This window comes from Patagioenas fasciata, chromosome 4 (assembly GCF_037038585.1).
Source record: "Patagioenas fasciata isolate bPatFas1 chromosome 4, bPatFas1.hap1, whole genome shotgun sequence".
NCBI classification, from domain to species: domain Eukaryota; kingdom Metazoa; phylum Chordata; class Aves; order Columbiformes; family Columbidae; genus Patagioenas; species Patagioenas fasciata.
The window spans coordinates 19,024,921-19,044,555 of NC_092523.1; the positions used below are offsets into that span (position 1 = coordinate 19,024,921).

The window sequence follows — 19,635 nt, forward strand, 5'->3', positions numbered from 1 at the left end:
TCATTATGTAATATCTAGATGCTGCTGCGGGCTAAAAAACATAAAGAAACTTTCAACATCACTTAAAGTGAAACATTTGAGAGAGCTCCAGAACCCCTAATCTGGTTTATGTTTTCCGTGGGAAAAGATGACAGCTCAGTATGCATCCCAGTCTTAGGTTTTAAAAACTTCTGTAATACCTAATTTGAACAGATACATTTATTTTACACCACCTGACCTGCTCAGCTCATTTAGAGACACTATAGATGTACACCACAAGTAAGTACCATACACACAGACACAGTGAAAAAAGAAAGAAAAATAATTTAATTTTCTTGCATGCTATACATGTATATGCCTACGATTTCCACACTGTGGCTCAAATCTCCAGCTGTTGATGCTCACCTAGAACTGAAGTCACTGAAGGATCTTGGCGCTCTTCACAAAAACAGGAGACCAACAAGGTGGGACAGATAAAGAGCTGTAGAGAAATGGTAAAAAGGACAGATCCCATTCTACAATGGTTCTATGTACAAAACTATCAAGAGCTGTAACATGAGGAAATTATACTGACACAAGAATTTATTCTCAAAATTAGTTTCAGGTAGATCATGGCAATAAAATGTATATGCTTGAATGCCTACATCTTGAGTACATATTAAAGAAAACTGTCGTTTTTGGTGTGTCTATGTGCTACTTTAATTGCAAACTGAATTACTTAACACTGAACGCTTAAAAACAATCATTTCCAATCTATGAACTCTCAGTTATATAGTGCATCTTACTCTGCAGAACCACTCTTCCAATTTAATACATAACTACAGGCTTCCTTGCCATATGCTTAAAAATATTCATCCAGTTCTCTCCTCAGTGAGGAGGACCATGTCTAGAATAACTTTGAAATACAGAAAGGCTGAGATGGGAGGGACCTCCAGAGGTCATCTGGTCCAAAATCCTCTGTTCAAGCAAGGACACCTACAGCAGGTTGCACGGGGCCACGTCAAGGTAGCTTTTGAATATCTTCAAGGAAGGAGATCACACAACCTCTCTGGGCAACCTGCGCCAGTGCTTGTTTTTCCTGATGTTCAGAAGGAAGCTCCTGTGTTTCAGTTTGTGCCTGTTGCCTCTGGTCCTGTCACTGGGCATCACTGAAAAGAGCCTGGCTCCATCCTCCAAGCACTTTCTATTCAGGTATTGATCTACACTGATAAGATTCCCCCTGAGCCTTCTCATCTCCAGGTCACACAGTCCTGTCTCTCATAGGAGAGATGCTCCAGTCCATCCATCATCTTTGTGGATCTTTGCTGGACTCTTCCTACTATATCCATGTCTCCTTTGTACTGGGGAGCTCAGAACTGTACACAGTATTCCCACCAGGTGTGGCCTCATCAGTACTAAATAGAAACTTTCAGTCACTTTCATGCTTCAAGAAATTACCATTAATAATTTCCATTTTTAGCTTCCATCATGGAAGAACTTCCTGCTTACACATTTCTGGGTAAAACAAACCTATGTGTTTTTTCTTAAGTTAGATGAATATTGGAGACAAAGAATGAAGTCTTCATGTATTTAAGATTTTAAAACATTTTTCATGGTAGGCTGAGATGGCACTTACATGAGCTAAGAATAAATCTGGTAGCTGTGTAATCTCCGAAATAATTGGATTTAGAAGCAATTTAGCAATGTTTAAAAGAAGTATGATCACTCTGAACACAAATTTGGTTCCTTAAGTTAGGAAGACATTGCAAGGTGTAGTTTTTGAGCTTGAAAACATGACAAAATTAAGTTAATTTGGCCCTTCGGCCATTTCTATAGCAAGAAGGGGTAATAATAGACTTCATAACCATGGTGTGCAAGGAAAACCCTACCCAATTGTTATGATCAAACTCTAGGCGTATTTACAAGCATTACTGAAATATTCAGCAAGCTGTGCTTTAGCACACTGTTTTAAAAGTTCTGATTCTAATGCCATAACAAACTAATGAAATTTATAAAATTAGCCAGCCTTCACACAGATTTACTCTCTTGGCAGTGCTATTGACTTAATTTTCTCTCTGGGTTTTTACTGACTTTGAATATTCTCTCTGGATAAGTAATTGCATCTTGAAACACGAAAATTACAAAAAGTTACCAGGGTGTGTCTGCATCATACTGCAGAACGCAATCTGCAATACAGTCAGTCTAAGATGATGTATTTACTAAGTCTAGCACTGAAATTCTAGCACACATGTATTCTATTTTTTAAACCTGTGGTGTTTATTTTTGAACACAGCTACATGTTTTCCTATTCAAGAAGGCATTTAGCTGATGGGAGTTCTGTACTATGCTCTGCACATGTGCCATTCCACAGTCACAACTAAACAAGCAGCCTGAATACACACAATGAGAATTAATTGCAAATTGTCAATCAGGCAAGTGATAGCAGCTATCAAATAGTGAGGAACAGCTTCTGCTCAATTATGCTGATGGTGATTAGATGTTAGGAAAATTTCTGACAGATAATTTGGCTCTAACAAGACACTGTTTTGGTGATATTAATATAGTAAATCCTAAAATACATAGGTCTAATCTTTAACATACATCCCTAAAATATCAGGGCGGTCCCTAAGCGTGCCTTCATAAATCCCTGAGCTAGGAAGGATCAGATTTCAGTTCTGCAAAAGAGATGAAACTAATTCAACAAACTCACCGAATTTCTGGGCCCCTGCAGAATGGGAAAACTTCCACAGTGCTGACATGTGGCGATATTAGTATTTCTGTTCACATTGGGAATGTGCTTTCAGAAGATGTCACCTAATAGTCCCTAGTTACCATGTTTTGGTTCACATCACAGAATACACTTGAAATGCAAAAAAAAAATAAATTCTTTTAAATGAAACTAAGTGAGAAGATGTGCTCCAGAAGCTCACTTCATACACTCCGACTATTAGCAGGCATTCAGTCAAAAAACCTAGACTTGAGCTAGTCCGAGGTAAAACCCTGTAAAAATTCTTATTCATTATTACTCAATAACCCCATTTCACACTGCAAGTCTAAGCTACTCTTTCCCAAATTTAGGCATAGCCCAAATGCCTAGACTGAGAAAGTTATGATCTTCATGCTAAAACTTCTCAATTTAATTTCTGTGTCACTTACAAATTATTCTTTAGGACTTCAAAAAGTGTCCAGTAATTTTATTTTAAGATGGTGAGAATTCTGATTAGAAAGCATTGTGAACCTATCATCCAGGAACAAATGTAGTTCTCCTCCTCACAGTACTGTCAAAGGTACATGATTACTGGCTTAATAGCTTAATAAAACACTAATGAATAGACTAATAAGAAATCATACAGAAACAGGCACAACAAATACAATTCATTGCACTCTTTATTTCAAGCTAAGGTCAAGTGTCTGACAAAGTTGTTCAGAAGGAAAAAGGTAATGGTAGGCTGATACACTTGTAGAACATTTAAAATAAAATTCAAAGGGAGAAAAAAATACTGTGAAGGCAAAGGTACATGATACATAAAATATATTAGTCATGATGCATGTTAGCAAAGTAATTGTCAATCAAAACACTGTGAACTTGCCAAAGTGTACAGAAAAGATGACGTTATATATTCACATAAAAATCAAGTGTAACGTGTTCCCAGCAAGGCCAACACAAAGAATGCTGAATGGTATAAAGTCAGAGTGCCAGCCCTGTGCCTCTGGAGTGCTGCCTGGTAAAAGCCTCTGCCTGGCCTTGTTAAAATACCTTTATCACATTTCACAACTGAATTTAAACACACAGTTTAATTTATTAACATCCACAGATGAGCTATCACAAACCTCCCCTGGAACTATAAGCTTAAAGAACCATATCCCCAAACTACCAAATTAGAAAAATGAATTTGGAAAAGATAGATAATAAATCCTCTATGGTCAACTGTATGTAAGTGCCATTCTCATGGTGGTTTTCATCAGGCAGTGGACACAAATTAAATACTTTTGAAGTATGTACACCAAAGATCACAATTAGAACGGCTTAAGCTGGTACAAAAGTAAAAATATATGACATTTTTCTTGATTAAAGCCTCCTAGATACATCAGCCTTGAAAAATGAGAGAGGAATGAGCACACCCTATTTTATCATTATAATAACATTTGGTAAAGACACTCATAAAGCAGAGGCACATCTTTTCAAGTGTGAGATGGTACAGCACTGATAAAAATAATCTGAATAAGAAGTGTCTGAAACTTCAAAAGCTTCGCTATTGCTTGTGACATTGACTTTTCATGTTAAAAAATTGTTTAAAGTAACTGTCTTCAGTTTTTATTTATGGAAGAGAGAACTAAGATGTTCATGCTACATATCAAATGTTCAAAAGCTAAAATAACCTTAGAAAATATACAGTTCATAAAAAGGTCACTGACAAAGTTTCCTTTCTTAAGATCCAAATCCAATAGCTGGAAAGCTATGCAAGTTGAAGCTGTATTTATCTATTTTATTTATTTGGAATATCTGTTCAGATCACAAAAGAGACAAGTTCTGGGGGCCCTTGAGGTCTTTCAGTCTTTCACCAAGCTTCTCATAGAAATGAGGTAAAGTTGACGGTTGTTATTTCTTGTAAGACAATGACTCCTACCCCACCCCAAATTCTTGAGAGCTGCTTCACACAAAGTTGAAAGATGTGCTGCACTGCAAGGACGTCACTTACTCTTCAGTGATTGCTCCTCAGACCCAACAGGAACTGGGAGCTGCTGATCTCATCTCTGTGGAAGCAATAACTCTCCAGAACTCTTGTAGAATGGGAAGAATTACCATCAACAGGAGAAAGCTGGAATCTCTTCCTTGTGCAAGGCGGAAATTCCTGAAGCTAAGATGAAATCTGTATTCTACTTTTATTTTTCCAATTTCAAGCACTGCAGTCAGTAAGCTTCCAAGAGGTTTGGAAGTCAGAAGATAAAAAGCAACACAAAGACTAGTTATTCATGAAGGAGAAGACATCAAGTAGAGTTTCAGAGAAATAATCTATCTTGTAGAAACAGAATGGAGAAAAACTATTTAGGTAACACCTGTGTATCTGAGAAGTTTGACGCTGTGGAACATATTAAATCATGGGCTGAAGACAGGTGGAAGGCTGCTGTGAAAGGGACAGCAATTCACACTTGAAAGTATAAACAAGGCTAAAGTCTGTAAGACATACCAAATAATGTTTTGGTCCTAGTCAGTACTGTAAAATCTTGGGTATATATTTCGTCCATTTTGTGTACCAGGCTTTAAGTAAAGGAAGATTTACTCTAGAACTAGGAAAATGTTTGTACCAGAAAAGATAAATTCTGAAGTAGATTACCTAGTGATGTTCTGAAGCACCCAGTACTTGTGGATTTTAAGTACATTAGACAAAAAACTGTCCGCACTACTATATAAATATTTGATCCTGCCTTGGGCCATCAGGATAAATAAGACTTCTCAACCTCTCTTCCAAACTATTTCTCTGTCATTCCATGTTTTTTATTGCTTTTATCTGAAAAGAACAAATGAAATCCAATGTAACAGAAATTTTGAACTGGATTTTACATCAGCCTTCTGCCCTGAGTAGGCTGTATGGTTAACATACAGCTCTATGTGATCTGCCTGGTTAGTCACTGTCTGCCTCACCTTCAGAAACAAATATAAACCTTGAAACTTGACTGAATATATGACTTTATTTTACCCTCAGCCAGAAAATCCACAACTCTCTCAATGGTGTTGGGTTTTGTTCTTAAAGTATGAGTTTCTCAAATCATGATATTACACAAAAAAACTCAGTCTTCCTTGAAGAACTTTTGCTTCCCAGAAAGCAAATAATTAACCGATTCTTCAAAAGTTGCAGTTTTGGTGGTTTGAACTGGAAATACTCTCCAGTACTCTGAGCAGAGGAAGAGACTCTACATTGATATGTCTTCCTGTTTCTCCTATTCTTTCACATTATATTAGCATTACAAGATTACATTAGCCTTACAATATCTATAGTCAATGTAGGCAGGTGTCCTCTAAAGTCACAGCCTATGTTTTTTGGTTTCTGAAATCATAGACTCCACAGGAAGAGAGAAAAGCTTTATTTCTTCCCTTCTCTGTAAGAGGTTTCAGAATCTGAATGACTAAAGTCAACTGTTCAGACATTTATGACCAAGTACATCTATTAAGCATAACAGGATGCTTTTCAGTTGTAAACACTACACTGTGTAGCAACTGTTCTAAGATCAGGGCTTCTAATAATGAAACAGGCATTGATGGATCAAGATCTATATTAATTGCTCTAGTGCAAGGTGAATTTAATCAATACTCTTCTCGGAACAGAAACCATCATTTTAGTGTTAACTGCAACAACAAACTGGTATCAGTTTATCTAATTAACTGTATGCTTACTATTGAATATACATTTCTCCTAACACTACGCCTGCAAAATGGACCATAGACCATCTACACAGTCAGTGCTGTAAGTTGCCACTTAACAAATAGAAGTTTGATGATGCCATCAACTTGTTCTTGTTTGCTTTCAGTGAGGAATTAGTCTTTTAATTGACAGTGTTCCTGTATGTATTCTTTGTGATGCAGCACACGTGAAGACACATCATTCATCTTTTGGGTTCTTGAAAGGAAAAACACACACCAGAAAAAAACCCTACTTTCTTCTGAGTAATCGAAAATGTCCTAACAGACTGTCAGTGTAGTAGTAATTTAAAGTGCTGTTGATTAGACTGACTGTTGGTAATGTGGAGAGTCTCTGGCTGTGTGCTGTGAACAAGCCAGGGCTTGATGCGGCTGTGCTACACGGAAGGATTTCCCTGAGACACCAGAGACAAAAGGAAAGTAAACAGAAGCTGCTCTGCCCTCAACCCAGGCTGCAGGAGGGGCGTTGCCGCTGCGCATGAACAGTCTGTGAACAGTGCCCTGCAGCCAATCACCATAGTGGGGGGGGATGAGTGACTGTGAGTGTAACCAATTGTAGCCTGCACTTGCCACATGGCCTTTTGGTATAGAGTATATAAGGCTTGGAAAAACGTGGTCTCGGGGACATTGATATTCAGTGTTGTTTAAGAGTTCATTAAAGAGTACGGATGGTAAATTCACATTGAATTAGACTCCTTACTCTCGCCCGGCCCGCCCGTTCGATCAAAGAGCTTATGCCGGCGTCTGGATTCGTCGAATTTGCTACCACCACAGTAGTAATTTAAAGTGCTGTTGATTAGACTGACTGTTGGTAAAATACTGTATAAGATGATGTCAGAAATTCACTGACACCTTTTAGATAGCTTTACATTCCCTTCTGGACAGTTCAAAATGTTCTTGCTTTTGCATTTTGAAATATACTCTGGTAAAGTAAAACATATGACACATAGAGCTGTTTTGGATTATTTGGGGGTTTCTTGTTTGTTTGTTTTAATACAACATGGGGGTTTAGCTGAATAACACCCATATCTTCAGGAAGGAAAAGAGTTCCTAATTTTCAAGAAGTCTGGGATGACTCAAAGACTTTAGAAACAAGAAATTATCTTTATAAGTCTATATTGAAATATAAAATTGCTTTATTTTACTTTAGTATCAGAAAATCAGCTGCATGCAAACAAAAGGTGCAAGTGAAACAAAGATTTTTGCAAGTCAAGATAATGTCTAAATACTGTACAGCCCAGCAAGGTAAGTAATGAAGCAAGGTATTCAAGTATGCATCTGAATAATTTAAGTCCTGCTAGATCACATATTTAATAAAGGTTTAACATACTAGGAGGAAACTTGACAGCAGATCTGCCATGTAAAGAGCTATGTCAGTGTATACACTCAGTCACGTCTGTTTCCTCCTCACCTTAATGCCAATGCATTATTTTTCCCCCAGACTATTGGAATTCAGTTTCATAAACATGCATTAGGGACCCCCAAGTTCCACTGAAAGCATCACGTACTCTACTCTCCTCTGATTGACCATCAACCAACCTAGAAAGAAGTGCATAACCAAAAACCAACATAATTCTAAGGTAAAAGATTACACAAGAAGGTGAGAAAGTGCTTGTTTTGCTTAGCAGTTCACATGCACCTTCCAAGTGGCAAGTAGAGGAATAAGTGGAGAGACATAGCTTGGAAGAGTTGGAGGTTTCAATCTCCTGAAAAGAAAATCCTCATCACCATATAACAGAAGGCAGAAAGGACAAAACCTATCATCTATTTACCCAAGCCCTTCTGTTATTTGACCTCCCCTTTCCCCTGTTTTCCAGGTAGCGAAAAAAATAGGTAGTCCTACAGAGACAGACTGAAAGCAAAGGTTTTGAAGGAAATCATGAAATGGGTTCCCAGGTCCTAGCCACAGAGATAGTTCTCTCATTTTCTCAATTCCAGACAGTGGGCTGGGAAAATGATTGCATAATATGGCATATTCCAAAAAGCAAAATGGGAAAACCCCACCTCATCGCCAGCAGGAAGACTGAAGAAAGACACAGTATTTAAAGTAGACCTAGTTACTGAAACAGTAGCATGACAATCTCTTCTACTTTAGTTATAATACACACTCTCAAAAATTGCAGGTATATCTACTTTGTTTTATTATATTTTTTTCTTAGGTATCTTAGATTTAGTAGGCTGCAGACCCTGGTTGTGCAGGAATCAGGGAAGCACCCAAGAGTCAGCGTGTTTATGTTACAGTTACAGCATCATCTTAGAAATAAAAATGAACTTTATTGTGTACTTGTTTCAGTCACCAGCAGGTGGATGCTGCCAGCACAAAATGCTCCAGAGAAACAGTCTAGATTTATCTTTCTCTACAGAGAGCTCTACAACATGTGATACTTTCTATAATGCTGCATCTCAGAATAAAACAAAATAACCTCAGATGTCCATAAATCAACATGGAAAAAGACACATTTAATAGAAAGAGTGAATCATTAGATATATAGGGTACCATTCACCTACTGAGTACTGGAATATCAGTCAATAGTCAGAATGATTAAGGACATCTGGGTTTCATCTGGTTAAAACCAGCTACATTGCTAAAGCTTAAGACCTATGTCAATTGGAGGAAACACCTATCATATTGTTACCAGCACACAATGAAGCAGAACATGATTCTATGGCTGGATCTGTTTGATATACATCTTTTATATTGTTTCAAAAGAGTATTCTTTAAAGATTTGTCCCCTGCTTATTTTAAAGTAAACAGGATTCATTTATCTCAAGCTACATGTAATACAACAGCAGATCCCAGAGTCTGTTTACTCAGATACCACTGAAACCACACACACAAGAAAGCATTTCTTGATCTTTTTTGCCTCCTTTCCTCCAACTGCCCAGGTAGGGGCTGCAGTCACACAGCCTGCTTCTCATCCCCAACACCTACTCCCACTGGGAAACCACATTCCCGTACCCAGTGTGTCCCTCCCAGCCCTGGTGCCACCTGTGAGTGTGCAGGGGCTTTGCCTGGGCCCCCTCGGCACCTGAACGGGATGGGGCACTTGCTGCTGCAAAACACCCCCGAGTGGCTGGTACAGCATGCTTTGGCACACTTGGAAACAGTGTCTCAAAAAAGGTCAATCCTTTCCAGCAGGAACATTCATTAAAAAGAAAAAAAAATATATTATAGTAGTATCAGTTCAGTTAATTTGAAAATGTGAACATAGATTGTAAATTTACGGTACTCAGCATGTATACAGGCATCTCTCTATACTATAAAATTTCAAATCTCCCTCGTCAGTTGCAACAATGCTTATATCTGACAGAAGTTATATAGCGTGACTTTCAGAAGATCATAAGTTCAAATTGCATCAGATATGTTAAAATTAAAAAAAAAAAACACACAAAACACCAAAAAAACCCCAAACAACAACAACAAACCCACATAAAACAAATGACACACACACCAAAAAAAAAAAAAACCAATACACCACAACCACACCTGTGTTTTCCCTACATTCCAACTAACTGCATGCATTCAGGACATTCTCCAATTAAGCTAATTCTTTCTAGCATATTATGTTTATCTTCTGTTCAGCACGATGTTGTCTTTCAAGATCTTTTTGTTATAACATACGCTGTAATATTTCTAAGTCAAATAACTATGTTTATTTTTTAAAGTAAGAATTATGTAAATTTTTCCACTGATTAAACCACACAATATTGATAAATGTTTGTAATGTAGATTACAATGTAATGTTTTTGTTTAGAAAGTGTTATCTTAAATTAAAACATGAAACAAAAAACTATGGTGGAGCAAAGAACTGAACATATACAGTTACCCTTTAAAGACTGGTTTAGAACACAACCAACAAAATAATAATTTTTTTTTTTTTAATTACTATTATTGGTTTATATACACAAACAGAGATATTTGTCAATATTGCAGACTCCATGATTGCAGTGACTCAATGATTTCATTTGAAACATATTGTTTCTCCTCTATTTAATAAAATTGTTCAAGGATTTGGAAATGAATTGGTACAGCTTACCAGAAACATCCATGTGAGAGTGTACAGAAAGCAGAATTTCTTACCCAAAAAAAAAAAAAAAAAGTTAGGGATTTGACCCAAGAAGTCCTCAACGAGCAAATTACCAACATGATCAGCTTCAGCATTTTCCACTGCAGTCCTTACACAGCAGGGAAAACCAGCCAGCAGCCAGCACAGTGCTGTAACGCCCGACAGAGACGGCACTTTGGCAACACCAGCCAGGTAGCACAAACTAGGGAAGCACCCCAGTTATTGTATCATGCAGGTGTTAAGAGACTGGAGAAGGGGTGTCTAGATGTTATTTTCATTTTACTGTAAAGCATTTGTATGAGTGATCCAATAAAAGGTTTTGGTCATTTGACTTTTTTGTCAAGATATACTAGAGCTATACAACTTTTAATTACTGCTAAATATTTCCAGCACAGCAGTTTCTTTCCTTTACATGGAATCGCGTAAAGTTGATTTATGTTTCAGTTCCAGATTTACCATTCTGATTTTCACAAATATCGGGGCCAAAATCCTCATTCATTCCAATTATTCCCATACGTATCTAGGGGTTTATAGGAAGAGTGATGACAGTCAAATGAGTTACTGTGATGATAATCAAATGAGTTACTGTGATAAAGTGCTGTTCTGGTTGTTCACACTCCGGGCAAGGATTAAAAAAGGTCTGCATTGTGAAGAATCAGACCCATCATCATGTTTTATGGCTACTGTTTACCTTTCTCATAAACGCCAAATGTGTCTTCTGGACTACAAACAGAAGTAAACTTTGGTTCAAAAATAAGAAAAAGATTCATTATACTGAAGCCTAATGACTACAGCAATATTCACAAAAATTCTCTCTGCTGGAAAGGTAACTGAAAATTGTGAGAACAAGACAATGTATCACTAAATTGGTCTTTTTCCTATCATTAAAATAGCACACACTTTCTTCCTGACTGTATGACACAAAGCATCCACCTTACAGTCTATGTCTTAGGACATTCAAAGCCTTTAATTTTGTATAACCATGTCTATACTGTCACCATTCGGTCATTTTGTGACATACTGATATAACGTGCTGTGTAGTGCTAGACATTTCACTGTGCTCAGGGAAGCTTCTGGGTTTATGCTTTATTCGGTGAAAATATCTGGCCTAGAAATACAGATATTTTCTCCTAAGATAAAATCCAAACATTTAAATGTGAATCATCGTTCTTAACAGGGCAAGATGATTCTAGTTTAAAATTACCTGTTATCATGCCTTCTACCTATAGTTTGTTTCTCCAGTGGACACATAAGCATCTACGTCTTTCATAATACTGTTTGTGTCTCTACAGCATAAGTTGTAAACATACAACAGGGGATCAAAACTATAAACTCTACCTCTAGAGATATTTGGTTTATAGATGAAAAACAATATAAAAAAGCAACACTATATTTATTTTCAGACCTCTGACAAGAAGTTCCTTTTAATACCAAATTAAGTCTCTGCTAGGCTGGCAGAAATAAAACACAGTATGTGTTCAGATCTACAGCATTTATTCTGTGTTTGGTTTTATTCTTACAGGTGAACGGCTTCAATATACTTTCAACCCAACCACACATTTTAAACTGCTGCTAGTTTATAGTTGCCTACAGACCTCCTAAATTCATAGCAGCATGTCTAGAGCCCAACCTCCTCTGCTGCTCCATGCATGAAGGTAATAACACAGAAATTATGTTTCCTGTACAGTGTGAGAATGGAAAATTAAGGGGGAAAAAAAAAGATTTTTTTTCCCATGACTCCTGTGTTACAATCACAAAATAATAATTAAGAATATCATGAAATTAAAAAAAAAAAAAAAAGGATTCTATGTTTTTCATAGTTCTATAGACTCCAAAAAATATACATTCCATTTGTTTTCGCTTCTCTTCCACATTCTACCTGGTATACTCAGTGAGAAATCTAGGTCAAATACTGGTTAGCCATCAAAGCAGTAGCAAGCAAAGATTTTGACAGAGAAAACAGGACTCTGAAGGGACAACTATTATCAAAAAAAATAAAACCTGTGTCAACCTTTTGTCCATTTACTTTTGACACAACCACACATTACTGTTCGGGACAAACATTATGGAGACATATTGTCCAAACTAGCCCATTAACCTCACAGTTAACTACCTCCAGCTGTGCTGCCACACTGTGCTCCAAAAAAAGGAGGTGTTTATATCTGCACTCCTGCACGTCCCAGAATAGGCCCAAGTCTATTAATTAGAGGGTGTGCTAATAAATAAGAGAATCCTATTTGGTTCAGATCACATTGACAACAAGTACTGAAAAAAAACCAATTTGGCTTGTGGCCCAGTCCACAACCTTGTGCTAATGGTTTCTCTCTTATCTCAAATAGGGGTAATGGCCTCTGGTAATGAGAGACAATAAATGGCCAGTCTTTGTTTGGCAAGCAAGATTTCAAATACCATCTATTTTGGTACTTGCAAGAGAGGATGAGCAGAATTGTAGGGGGGAAGGACAGTAGGACAGTCTGGCAAGAATGCGCGTATCTATGAAACAGTGAAGCAATCAGGAGTCGTATTTTTAGATACTTTCTTTTTCAAATGCCAAAGATTCCGAATAAATCACAATGGCAAACTGAGTGGCTGAGATGGGATAGATTACAGCTGAATGCTGCAGGAATCAAATATTCAGCTCCAACCCAAAGCATGAGTCCTAAGTGCTTATCTGATACATGGTAAAAGCTTCCCATGACACACACTAGCTACTTCTCTTATGGCTACATTAACTGATAAATACTGTATCTGCCTCTATATACTTCATGACATCAAGAACGCCTGGAAGGAGTCACTTGTCTAAGCCCAATATACCTGAGACTTGTATTTATGTATCAACTCTGAGCATGGGTAGTAACTTTGATGCAGAATAATGAAGAAGCTGTATTTTGTGCAAATGTATGTTTATATAAAATTGATAGTGATGGAAAGCCAAGGTATTTTCAGCATTCATATCAAATGTGACTCTCTATACTAGAATTTTGGCATATAATTACTGCTTCACATGGCCACTGAATTTAGGAATTGGAGATGGAGGCAGAGAGCAAATTTTACACACCGGCTTGCATGTCAGTCGGTTCCCTCAAAACTTCACTTATTTCCTCCATTCTGCTCCTAAATAAATATTTATTTACACTTAAAATATTTACATCTATTTGCATGAGCATTATAAAGATATTTCCTTTATTAGATTACTAGTCCATTTAATTTATTCTTTCCTTTGTGTATTTGCAACTTTCACAGAAATGTGTTGTGTTTGGAAGCAGCATCTCTAGTTGACTGCAGCTTCTCAAGAACATATCTGTGTTACAGAAGGCCCAGGGCAGAGACCGAGGACCCACTGGGATACAGGTGCACAAGATAAAATGGCCAGAAGAAGTCTCATATCAAAGACAACATGAAGGACATTTAGGGACAACAGATCATTAGTAGGAAAAGTGACAATGACTCTTCAATGACAGCAAGTCTTATGGATGGAGCTCTTAGACAAACTAAAGCTTTTACACTGATATGAGTATTGGTGGAAATTACTTGGATGGTCACTACCTAGTTTTCATCACATCAGATGAGTCCCAACTTGGTTATAAAGTAATTGGTCCAATACATACCACAAATACATGATAGAGTCCAGTACCCTTCAATAGAACACACTTCTAATTAATATCAGTTGTATCTCAAGGTGTACAAGAAGTTGCTTCCTCATTCCTCTCCTCTCCTCTCTTCTTTTTTTCCTGAAATTGTTTTCCAGTGCATTTTTACTCACATAACTTTTTCTTAGCATACCTCTTCCTAAATCCCTATTTTCAGCTTTTCCCAGATGTAGTTTCTTATCCTTCCAGAACTGTTTCCTTTGTCTTCTAAGAATGCCTCAAGCAACACAAACAAGCCATTCATTAAAAGCAAAAGTGAGCACTATTGCACAAGGATCTGTCAGAAGTATGGCAGAGGATACCAAACTCTAAGCAAACTTAAAGCTGGAAAAATACTTCTTAATAGTACTATTTGGTCCATCTTCTCCACATGATGTAGAAATGACAGCCTCTTTCCTGACATGCAGAATTTGCAACTGTCCTGTCTAGTCAGAAAAAAATCTTCAAAACTTGTCATAAATGACTCCACGGCTTTTGTAAATATTTATATTGTTTGAATAAGGAAGGGTGTACCAGTTAGCACAATCCCCATTCTGAATTCAGGATACCTTAAAACAAAGCAACCAGTTGCTGTGATAGTCTCTTATTCACATGAGTATTCAGAGAATCATAGAATTATTTAGACTGGAAAAGACCTTTAGGACCGTTAAGTCTAACCTCGCTCTGCCAAGTCTACCACTAAACCATGTCCCTAAGAACCTCATCTATGCATATTTTTAACACCTCCAGGGATGGTGACTCAACCACTTCCCTGGGCAGCCTGTTTCAATGTCTGACAACCCTTTCCATTAAGAAATTTTTCCTGGTATCCAATCTAAACCTCCCTTGGCACAACTTGAGGTCATTTCCTCTTGTCCTATCACTTTTTACTTGGGAGAAGAGACCAACATGCTACAACCTCCATTCAGGTAGTTGCAGACAGCAATAACATCTCACCTCAATCTCCTTTCCTCCAGGCTAAACAGTCCCAGCTCCCTCAGCAACTCCTCAAAAGACTTGTTCTCTAGATCCCTCACCTGCTCATTGCCCTTCTCTGCACTTTCTCCAGCATCTTAATGTCTTTCCTGCAGTGAGGGGCCCAAAACCAAACACAGGATTTGATGTGGGACCTCACCAGCGCCAAGTACAATGGGACAATGACCTCCCTGGTCCTGCTGGCCACACTATTCCTGATACAAGCAAGGGTGCTGTTGGCCTTTTTGGCCACCTGGGCACACTGCTGGTTCATATTCAGCCGGCTGTCAACCAACACCCCCAGGTCCTCTTCCTTCACGCAGCTTTTCAGCCACACTCCCACAAGGCTGGGGTGGTTGTGACCCAAGTGCAGGACGTGGCACTTGGCCTTGTTAAACCTCATACTATTGGCCTCAGTCCAGTGATCCAGCTGGTCCAGATCCCTCTGCAGAGCCTTCCTACCCTCCAGCACATCAACACTCCCACCCAACTTCATGTCATCTGCAAACTTACTGAGGTGCACTTGATCCCCTCCTCCAGGTCATTGATATTAAACAGAACTGGCCCCAATACTGAGCCCTGGGGAACACCACCTGTGACCAGTCATCAACTTGGTTTGACTCCATTCACCACAACTCTCTTGAACTGGCCATCCAACCAATTTTTACCCAGCAAGTAGTACCCCCATCCAAGCCATGAGTAGCCAGTTTCTCCAGGAGAATGCTGTAGGAAACAGTGTCAAAGGCTTTACTAAAATTTAGATAGACAACATCCACAGCCCTTCCCTCATCCACTAAGCGGATCACCTTGTCAGAGAAGGAGATTGGGTTAGTCAACAGCTTAAGTTTGTCCAAGATACTGAACTCACAGCACACCCGGTGGTTAAACTTATTCTTTCCTGCACAAACTTTCTATGATCATTTCCCTCTGCTTTTTTGGCTTTGCCAAGACCCTTCTTGCCTTTACCCAGTAGCAGATGAATTTTCGCTATCACTAACACAACTTCCTCATGGATATGACGTTGATAAAGGCTGCTCCCTGAGGCAGAGGGATGAAACAGTTCGTCCTTACAATGGTTTAATATTTAGGGGAAGAAGCACTGTATTACTTCAACAACTCTCAGTGGCACACCAACTGACATTAACTTGAATGTAAAAGATGCCCTGCAAGTTGCAATAGAGTAAATGTAAGGGGAAGAGCAGCTGAAGGGAGTCATTACTTGTCAAAAGATAAAAAAATGTTTCCTTTGTCCATAATAATCTTCATAATTTAGAATGCTTGTCTGTTACTTGGGTTTTATTGCACTTGGAAAAATGAAATGGATGAACAGTCACAATTCTGTTGGTTTCAACTTCTGACTCTTGAGCACTACTATCAAATCCCTGTAACAACTCTACTGTAGGCATTACCACTTAAAAACAATAATGTTTCAAGCATTGTTTGTATTTGAAGAGAAATAATAAGAAAAAATCTACCGAATGCTTTCCCATTAAGTAACCAACAGACAGGTATGTTCAAAAATGCTGATGGCACTGGAAATGAGTTCAAAGCTTAAGAGCCTGATGAGATACAGCCAGAGGAGGGTGGAAAGGGATGTTTACATGAAAAAGGGCCAAAATTTTGAGAAGATGAACATATACGTACTCTCTCACATAGTGAGGAAGCCCAGAGAAGTGAAGCTAGACACTTGTTAGCTTCACATCACATCAAGTCAATCAAGATATAAGTTGAGTGGTGACCCAACATATGTCATTCTCCAAAGGAAATTAAGTATTTTCTTTTAGCTCTGTCATTTCAATCTTTCCATTTTCTGTTTCTGGCATAAGAAGTTATTTTTGAGAAATGTTTTTCCTAAAGTAACTCACGTTTCAGTTAGATTTTGCTTTTTATTTTTATTTACTACATCTCACCATTACAAGCTTAAACCGAATTAAAGTTGACATTCATTTCTAAAAGCTACAAGGCATGCATATCAAGAAAACCAAAATGGAAAACAGATGTACTATATGGTTTAGTTGAAAACATTTTCTGTAAAACTATCATCTTGATATTTCATGTTATCTATATGATATGGATTCAGATCGTATTTCCCCAGTTTTCATATAGACACTTTCCTGTTACTGCTAATTATACCTACAAGATAAAATATTAAGCTGCAAACTGTCTTTATGCTTCAACACCTACAGTAATGATCCATAAACCGAATTATTCCTCAATAGCAGCTGTGAAAATCCACTGTGTCTAAATTATGACCCTAGTTTTGTTTAGCCTGGACAGTCCTGCATGGTGGCTGCACAGGTGTAGCTAAGAGCCTTACCAGGGTTTGTCACTGACAATGTACATGTTATGGAAAAACAGGCTGACTTTCAGATTTCTAACAGACTAGAGCTGTAAGGCTGACAGTGGTATGTGGAGGGAAAAGTCTTAATCATAACTTGTGGGGGTTGGATGTAAAAAGCAGTGAGAAATATCACAACATCACTTTGGTGGACAGCCCAAAACTAATTGCATACCAAATTACAGAAGTTCCCTACCCCCAAAGCAAATAATCTGGTATCCTATCTGAAGGACTACAAAGCTCTAACACATGAGAAAACCTGAAACATTAAGGAAAGAGAAAAAACAAGTACAATCAACAGAGGACACATGGCTGAGAGCCTTTAGCAAACAAAAGACTACTCTGAAGCATCAGCAATCAAGCAAAGAGTGAGACTCCACTGTGTCTTTCAAGCAACTTGATGGCAAAGCTGCTAGTCTACACCGGCGTGACATGGCTTATAAAAAATTCTAGCAACACAGCAGGAAACATGAAATTGCTTTCCATCTTTTCTTAGAAAACAATTTTCCCCTGCTCTTGATTGGCTGTTTTACAAAGTTTTTCATCAAATGTCCAACCATCCTCTGCTTAACCATATACCTGGAACTGGGCACCTTCCTCAGCAACATCATGTTACATGCATTCCACTCAAGGAGCTTCAATTCTGAATAATGCTGTTCCCTACCCATGCTGGGAGAAAACTCCAGGAGTCACAGTCACAGTGGAAGACAGCAAAGAATGCTTTTTCTCCTCCCTAAAATGCGTGTTATTTTGTAACCTCTGTCAATTGCATGGGCAACTGCAATTTGCAACACAGAAAAGAGAAAGGCACCAGGTAACCTTCAGCTTACCAGAAGAAGCTGGTCTCCATTAAATATTTGTTACTTCGACATCAGGAAGGTACAAAGGGGACCAAAGGAAGGAGGTGTAAGTGGTACTGATCAAAATTACCTCCTGAGAGTAGATAACTAGAGAGGAAATGCATGGTTTACCCAGGAGGTTCATACCTAGCCCCAGGTCATTTCAGCGAAGGCAAAAGTACCAGTTGGGTCACCGCAGGCATCTTAGGGCAGGCTTCGCAAAGCCCTCATCATTTCTTAGCCCGAGATCCCATTAAGCATTTGCTCACTATCCCCACAGACACACACACGTTTTTCCAAGACAGCACAGATGCATTTACCCCATGCAAGCAGGCAGCTCCCCCTCCCTGCCCCACGCCAAGTTACAAGACTTGCTGCTTAAAGGTGAGGGGCGAGACCCCAAAATAACTCAGAAGCAAAACCCCGCGCCCCCCGTGCTGCTCGCGTCCTACCGCCTGTGGAGCTGGCCTCCTCCAGCTGCGCCGAGATGCTCTCCACCCTCCTCACATTCATGCTGGGAGGCGGGAGGCGCCCGGAGCCGCGGCGGGGGAGCTCGGCAGCACCACCGCGCCGGGGCCAGGGGAGCCGGAGCGGGGCCGCAGCGAGCGGAGCGGAGCGGGGCCGGGCGCGGCGCGGCGGAGCGGGGCCCCGCCTCGGCGGTGGCGGCACCTCCCCCGCCACCCGCGGCGGCGCTGGGCGGGCCGCGGCGCGGAGCTCTGGGCGCCTGCCGGCCGGTGCGACGCCTCGACCCCTTCTCCACCGGGTGAGGGGTGTCAGCCCCGCTCCCTGTCCGTCCGGACTGCCGCCACAGCGGTACGGCTGCGGGCCACTCCCCTCGGGGCTGCCTGCTCCGCGGGGCTGAGCCGGCACCCGCTCCCCGGGCCGACTTGTGAGCGGAGCCGTTGGTGAGAGCGGGGGCTGCCGTGGGGAAAGCCCAGAGCAAGAGCCCGGCAGCGGCCAGGCCGTACCGCTCACTCTGCTCTGCGGCTGCACACAGGTGGTTCCTGCATCACCTGTTAGCAGGCTGCTCGGGACACGAAGTGCTACTGAGCCCCTGTGCGGAGGAGCGCCCGTCTCAGCTGCGCTCCAGGAGCAGCTCTGGCGGGTTAGGACAGGCTGGGAGCATGCCCAGAGCCCACGGATACTTTTTGGAGTTGCTCACCAGCACTGCAAACACCAGCAAGGCCATCAGCTTAGCTCTCAAAGTATAAGCCCACAGTGTATCAAATCCATTCCTTTTTTACAAAACAGTATATTTAATCAAATTAGGGTAAATTGTACTATGGGATGTGAAAGTCTAGGAAGCCACGTGTAGAGCACAGGAATAATACTAGACAGATTATCTAGTCAGACACTTCGAACAGCTCTGTAGCAAACTGATATAATTTCACTGAAACCAACGAGATTCTAC

The 19,635-nt window shown here is 39.7% G+C and overlaps 1 protein-coding gene across 2 annotated transcripts in view; it reads right to left on the minus strand.

The window, feature by feature from the left end:
• The window catches only part of KCNIP4 (potassium voltage-gated channel interacting protein 4), a 430,639-nt gene extending 411,809 nt beyond the window's left edge, over positions 1–18,830 (minus strand). For both annotated transcript variants that reach the window (XM_071807360.1, XM_065837021.2), the window contains exon 1: positions 18,677–18,830. In XM_071807360.1, the coding sequence (XP_071663461.1) occupies positions 18,677–18,737 (61 nt within the window). In that variant the 5' untranslated portion in view covers positions 18,738–18,830. The remainder of the gene's footprint in view (positions 1–18,676) is intronic.
• Between the last annotated feature and the right edge of the window lie 805 nt (positions 18,831–19,635).